The 7623-nt window shown below is 37.4% G+C and overlaps 1 protein-coding gene across 1 annotated transcript in view; it reads left to right on the plus strand.

The window, feature by feature from the left end:
* The window catches only part of LOC113235938 (protein singed wings 2), a 117064-nt gene extending 110181 nt beyond the window's left edge, over positions 1 to 6883 (plus strand). The window contains exon 8 of the mRNA XM_026471860.1: positions 5396 to 6883. Within this exon, the coding sequence (XP_026327645.1) occupies positions 5396 to 5578 (183 nt within the window). The 3' untranslated portion in view covers positions 5579 to 6883. The remainder of the gene's footprint in view (positions 1 to 5395) is intronic.
* The last annotated feature ends 740 nt before the right edge of the window (positions 6884 to 7623 follow it).

Consider the following 7623-nt stretch of genomic DNA (forward strand, 5'->3'; position numbering starts at 1 on the left):
TTCCTAAGCTAAATTACAAGTGTTTGCGTTCGATGTTAGAATCACAATGCCAAAAAATAAAATATAATTAATAATGCATTTTATAAACTAGGTTACACGAGTATATTGATATTGCTGATGCGGCGCCTGATCGCTGCGTGCTGGAATCGATGTTGAAATATCTTAATGCAATCTGAGCTTTTTACTTAGAGTTGGCCTATGTAACACCTCCACCCTTAGAACAGCAACCATTTGAGTATCTTGAGAGCAAAAGTTGCTGGAGTACTTTTATGTACGAGAATGCTTTCCTGCTGGTTGCTATTAATGAATATGGAGGAATAATTGATTGGTTTAACTTATTGGGAAGGATGGACAATCTATACAGTTCGTACCTATCATTATCTGCTATTGGAAATTTGAATGTTGAAACTAACCTTTTACCTATGAAATAATAACCAGGCTTAATTACGTCATAGTATTCTCGATATTCTAAGTCTAATACGTTTCCTTTACTATAAATTAACTTTAATTTATCTATCATTTTTTCCAGTGTAGGCACATTAATAACTGAATGGTGAGTCCTGAAGCTACGAGTGAAAGCTAAAATATTTTCTAATTGAAGTAATTCCGTTAGAATATCGTCAGTATTTTCTGTAATAATTGTTAACAGCGAAGCAAATTTGGCATATTTAATTAAACTTGATTCTCGGTAGGCATCTTCTTTCAAAAGTGATTCTAATGTAGACTTAATTTTATTTTGATTATTAACTATTTCAGATATTATACTACTATGTAGTGACATCCAATCTTTACTGATACTAATATGATTGTTAAATTCATCTGTAATTTTTAATTGATTATTCTGGAGAGCTTTTATGGTATCATCGTATTTAGCAGCATCTAAATAGTCGAGATTACCTGAGATGCTCTTATAATATAATGGAACCTAAGCCGTTTACAAGACCTCTCCTGTTGTGTTTAGGTTCTAAGCTACTTAAATGACTTATGATTTTTTGAAGTTTAAGGGAAAGATATTCAATCTGTAATTCATATAGAACATAGGTAACATTCGGTAGTCTAGTCTTAAAGTCTGTAAGGTCGTTTTGTTGGGTCATTATTTTATCTTCAATATTGTCAAGTTGGATGTATTGTAAAAATGTATGGTAGTGTGTTACAAGTCTAGTCGGTCCCAGTCTAAACGGGAGTAGTCCAGGTCCGTCGTCCAGACTTTCAAGTCTTATCTCTTGCGCCGTCATTGGTGATAGGGTTAGAACGATTCTGTAACAATTTAGCCGATTTAGGTACTCTCTTTAATCGAGATTTAGCTACAGGGCCGCGTTTTTTAGTCGTGTAAATGTGAATAGGTAAGTTTGCTAGGACTGTATCTTGAGTGTAGCGGGGTGCGAGCTTCTGGCGGTTAGCAAAAGGGTTGCTAATGAACACCTGCTATTGGGATTCATATTCAATCTCAGACTCGCGGTCTTTATTACGATTTTCAATTAGGATGGTACGGTCAGCTAGCGATGATTCATTTATTATTTGATAAACGGTTTTCATTTGGTTTCTGTGGTTTTGTGAATATTGTTGTAGTAGGTGTTAGGTCAAGTCAATGTCGGTAGGGTCTCGTGGGTCGAGATGTCCGTTAATTATGTCGTACGGTCGGCATTTCGTAAAACTATGTACTGAACTGTTATAAGCTAAAATGGCATATGGCATAAGTTTTATTACAGGCTCATTTTTTTGCTGTAATTTTAATAAACGTTGATGCTCTAATAAAGTGGAATGGAATCTTTCGATATTGCCATTGTCATTGGGTGAACGAGGTAAAGTTCTATGATGTTGTATTTTATGTAGCCGGGTAAATTCGGTAAATAATTGGTTCATGAATTCCGTTCCATTGTCAGTCACTAACGTTAATGGAAGACCATGGTTAGTACAAAAATGCAGTAAGCTTTGAATGATGCCAAGAGCTGTACCGTCACGGAGATAGTAGGCTTGAGCGTATTTTGAAAAAACGTCTATTATAGTCAAATATTTTTCATTTTGTGCGGTAAATAGGTCTAGATGGACTATTTCAAATGGTTTCGTTCCAGGAGGTACAATGTTGAACCTTTGTTTGATAGGGGTTCGGTCATATTTGGCCTGACCACACGTAGTGCATTCGCTTATGAATTTAGTAATCTGTTCCCTCATCTTAGGCCAAAAATATCTTTTAGAAAGACTTATGAAACATTCATTTATACCACGGTGATTGGTTTTTCCATCATGGTAGTTCTTAATAATGTCCTGCTGTCGTAAATATTCCTTGACGTTTTCGACTTCAGTGTTTGCTAACACAAGATCCATAGCTGAACTTTTAAAGTGAATTTGAATTATTGGTATGATGTCATACATTCCGAGAGGCGGAATTATCAATAAGGCAGTCTTTACTTTAGGGTCTACGTACTCTTTGATGGTTTTCACTACATACTCTAGCAAGTTATTTTCAGAAGTCTATACGGAAGTCCGCGTGTGGATCTCGAATGGTTTTATCACAGTTGGTCTGCGTTTTAAGTCACCTACAATAGTCGTAACAATTTTTCTATGGAATTTATTTAAGGGCTCATCCGTAATAGGAACTTCAAGGATTGGGTGCTCTAGGCTAATATGAACTGTTTCTGTGCTTGAGTTATTAGCAATGGATGGTGGTTTTTCTAAGGGTTGGCTATGATAGAGCTTATTTCTTCATTATGTATTTCAACTCGGGAGAGGGCGTCGACGTTTGTATTGTTTTTGCCTTTTTTGTAAATGACTGTAAAGTCATACTCACTAAGTTTTAGCTTCCACCGAGTTAATCTGGAGTTAGGCTCCTTTAGATTCATTACCCATTGTAGGGGTTTGTGGTCTGTGAGAACCTTAAATTTGCGACCAAATAGGTAAGGTCGGAAATATTTAGTAGCCCAAACAATTGCTAAAATTCTTTCTCTATAGTGCTGTAGTTGCATTCACTGTCATTCAGAGTTCTGGAGGCATAGCACACAGGCTTGTCTGATCCTACGGGTCCTTGAGAGAGTATGGCTCCTATGGCCACATTAGAAGTGTCTGTCGTTAATAGGAATTCCCTATCGAAGTCTGGAAACTGTAATAACGGGTCGTTAGTCAATAGAGTTTTGCATTTCTTAAAACAGTTAATATATTCATTATCTAATATAACTTCCTTTCCTTTTTTTAAACATCGAGTTAATGGTTTAATGAGATGAGCAAAATCGGGGACAAATTTTCTATAGTATCCTACTAGGCCTAGGAATTGCTTAATTTCCTTAGGACTTTTAGGAATAGAGTACTTCATTATGGCTGCTACTTTGTCGGGGTTCGGTTTAATACCGTCTCTGCCGATCACATGGCCAAGATACGCAGTCTCCAATCTTAAAAATTCGGACTTGTTTGAATTTTAAAATTGGATTCTCGGAATAATAATAGTAAGTTTCAGGGTCAGAGTAAAATTCGTGGTAGTAATTATAATTATCATAACCAGAACACTCATTCAAATTTAATTCACGGGATTTGAAATAATTACTGGGTGGTGGATTACCTGATTTCATCGAATTATGACCATTATGGAAACTATTAGACATTAATTATCTAGATTGAAAATTACTCACGCCACTCATAGGCTTAGAGCTTGAACTAAAGGGTTGATTTCTAGGTGGCGTTTTAAAAACTGCACTCTGAGGGTTATAGTTTGGTGGCATGGCGCGGAACATCTGTTGAGTGCGAGAGGGACCTTGAAGAGGTCCATTCGTTTGAAAATTTGAAGTATTTGGTTTCCAGGGTTGTTGAAGAAGTGGTGGACGCTGAAAAGGTACATTCATAGTCATAGGCATTGGTGCAGGTAGAGCGAACGGTTTTTGTACTGGCGGCATGAACAGGGGTGCCGATTGAACATTTTTATTTGAGTTGAATTCCCTTTCTGACGTATTGTCGATTCTCTGTTGCATGTACATTATGTTCGTCTCTTCTTGCACAAATTCCAAAGCTTTTTCGATACTGTCGGGGCGCATACACCTGATGCGAGAACCTAAGGGCTCTTTTAATCCACGTACCTAAATGCCTGCATAGCCAATTTCCTATACAGAGTGCGCTTCACCTCAATAGTAGTCGCAATTGCTTCATGCAATGATACATAAGTCATTATGGTGCTAAATAAGTTTTGACAGTGATCATAAAATTCTTGAGGGGACCTATTCCCTTGCGTGGCAACAGACAGGTCATTGTAAAGGGCTGTTTCGTCCATTTGATCCGAAAAGTTATTTATTAAAGAGTTTCTACTGCCAAGCCGGCTGTCTGGAACGCCATTTGAATTTATTGTTCGTGCGGCTGGTCCAGTAATTTTATTTAATATGTCGTTAATTAAGCAAAGATTAGATAGCTCATTGCCCGGTGGATTTCTGAGATAAGCTGCGCAAATCTTCTTCGCAAATCTTAAATTCGGGTTCCCATGAAACTCTGGTACAGGTCTTAATATTTTGAAAATTGTTTCAGGATCTACTGGTGGAGGATTCGCCATTTCAACTCCTTCTAAAAGTATTTCTAAATTCCTAAAGTTATCTACTGCCTGCCTTCGTGAATTCCTACTCGATGTAGTGAATTGAATGATGAAAAAAAAAAATTACGTTAAAAGGAAACTAAGGACATTAAAGATTAAAAAGGACAAGCAACACAGAATAATTCAATGTACTTGTTTGACTTATATATATATCATTCTGATTCTCTGCGAATCAATGTCTGGATTCTTCGTTCTCCCAGCCGCTCGCCTCAGGTTCTTTTCAGGATACTCGAACGGCGACGCGATCGCTCGCGGTGGTAGCGATGTGGTGATACAAATCGATGTTAGAAATGTCCTACGCTAATCTATTCAAGTATAGTACCGACTGCGCCAATTACGAAGGCTGCGGCCGGAGGACTTAAACAAACCAAAAAGATTAAAAAAAACTAATATTTAATTGGAATTATTCCTAAGCTAAATTACAAGTGTTTGCGTTCGATGTTAGAATCACAATGCCAAAAAATAAAATATAATTAATAATGCATTTTATAAACTAGGTTACACGGGTATATTGATATCGCTGCGTGCTGGAATCGATGTTGAAATATCTTAATGCAATCTCAGCTTTTTACTTAGGGTTGGCCTATGTAACAAGTACGACCTGAGTGAATGAATAGTCACAAAGCTGCCAATAAAACAAGACAAAAAAGTTTTAAGTTATGGTACGAAAAGTCAATGTAAGGTTAAAGTAATATTGTTTTAAGAGGTTGTGGTAGGCCCCCTGAATGCAGTGTGGTTAAACCGTAAACAATACCCTAAAAGCGTTGTTGTATTGTACTGGACCATTGTGAGCCATACTAGGTACCTAATAAAAAATGTTTCTTGTTTCAGATTAGTACGATGGCACTAGGTAACGTCTGCAAGAGCGGCGTCGAATTTCCAATAAGTCCTATAAACATATTAAATATTACCTTAACAGCACTAATTTTACTCGTCGTAGGAAGGTTCGTATATGACTGGCATAGTTTTAAGACAACGGGTAAATTACCCTGGTTATCCTCTATATTACCCTGATAATACGCTTCGCCTTTGTGCCCTTTACCTACTCAGAATGGGGGCAAAGGCAATGGTATCGATGTCGTCGATACAATCGCGTATGAAACCAAATACTGTCATAACTCAAAATAATTGGAATTGAGAATACTCATAAACGAAAATAGAATTTTTTTGGTTCCATTTTCCATTCAATAATTTTTTGAAGTTTCAAATTGTGTCCTCTTAATTCCATAATTTTGTGTTGTAATATTTGGTATCATGTGCGACATCCTAGAACATTATTAAAAATAAAAATTACAACTTGACTCGGGCTTAAATCACACTGGGCTGCGACTACGACTCTGCGTAGCGTCGGGTCGCGTACTGTTTTTCAACTACAACGCATGTCGACGCGCATCGTCGTGCGACGACGCTCGCATTGGCGCGCCCGGATCACAGTGCGGTGAACCGCGAAACCGTGAAAGGAAACCGCGGCGGCGAAACCGCTCGTCTTTAACGAAGCATCAACGCGCGAAGGCGCGTGTTGTTGCGCGTCGACGCGCGATTCCGTATTTGCATACCACAAATTTATACTTTAATAATGGAAAAATAGAGGTCAATATGCTATAGGCGAAAAACGTGATACGTCGCGACGCTTCGATTCTGCGCCAGTGTGAATTGAGCCTTATAAAACACGATATTTTATACGATATAAAATATTATATTTAGACCATTCCTTCGGCTCCTGCCACATTGCTTTATTATCCAAATAACCAAAACATTAATATCAAAAGGTCAGCCATATCAGAGTTGAATAGGAAATTGTAAGAAATTTGTTCTCAAATCATTTTAATTAAATGTTCTTGTAACTAGGCCAGAGACACAAAAGATCAAATAAATTTTTCTAGTAACTAGTTCGAAGACTTCAAAAGTGATTTGCTCGTATTAAAACTTATTAGTTATGTAACAGGAACACTGGCATTCATTTTGCTTATAAACGTTACGTACAGAGTGCTCCTATTGCGGGGAGGTATTAGAACTTATTTATTAGTTATGTAATAACATATTTTAAATTTGAAATATAAAACTGTCACCTCTTGTGTGTTTACATTTTGTCGAACACACCATCGTGTGGACTCATACGTTTTTCCTTTTTACAAAGGTATAAGAGCTCGAAGAACTGTAATTTAACTTCAATTTCTGACTCAAGCTTTACTTATTGTTATTTCTTAGTTTATCCTTTATATTAATGACCTTCTTCGAGTTCGAATTATAGATTTCTAAGTATTTTATTGAGTAGAATTCGATGTCAGAGTTACCGTATTTTTAAATTCTAATACTTGTTACTGTTTAATCTTACTTGTAGAATTAATATTACTGATTTCTGTCATGATAGATAAACAAGTGAAGAAATAATGACACAAAATTAGATCTTCTGTGCTTGGACACAAGTGAAACTTACAAGATGTGCCCATTAAAATTTTGATCTCTACAGAGATTTAGAGCCCATTTATTCGACACGAATTTCATCGCGCTCACGCCGCGCGGAGACCGCGTGTATTTAGAAGCACGGCACTGTCATGGCAAAATACGCTATATTTAGCTAGCTTTTACATTTTAACTTAAATGAGCCTCCCGGGCGCGCGGGCGGAGCTGGCTTCTGTTTGGTATACGCGGCGACAACGTTGCGACCGCGCGGTTGTATTGTTCCGAGGAATTTAAATGTTGTTGCTTAGTAAATATAATTCAGACTCGCCAGTAATACCTACATTACTACGTGAAAGCACGGTAATCGGGCGGTCAAAACTTTCGCGTCTTTTACTGGTAGTCTTGAGGGCTTCTCTGATGTGTGGTCGCATTGCTGTTGTGGATTAGAAGAAGAGCTCCTATCATGTGTAGTCGCTGCCTAACCTCCGAATTAATAATAGTCTTTATTTTCTCTACAAAGAGTACACTGTATAATTACGTTATTTTGAAATATATTGCAGGCAACAATCTTTCCTTTCGGACTGTTGGTTCCACTCTCGGTTCCACTAGTGTCCAGTAGGATTTGGTAGTACTCATGTCTCCACTACATAAACGGA

The sequence above is a fragment of the Hyposmocoma kahamanoa genome, unplaced genomic scaffold (assembly GCF_003589595.1).
Source record: "Hyposmocoma kahamanoa isolate Upper Pololo Valley unplaced genomic scaffold, ASM358959v1 88, whole genome shotgun sequence".
Taxonomy (NCBI): Eukaryota; Metazoa; Arthropoda; class Insecta; order Lepidoptera; family Cosmopterigidae; genus Hyposmocoma; species Hyposmocoma kahamanoa.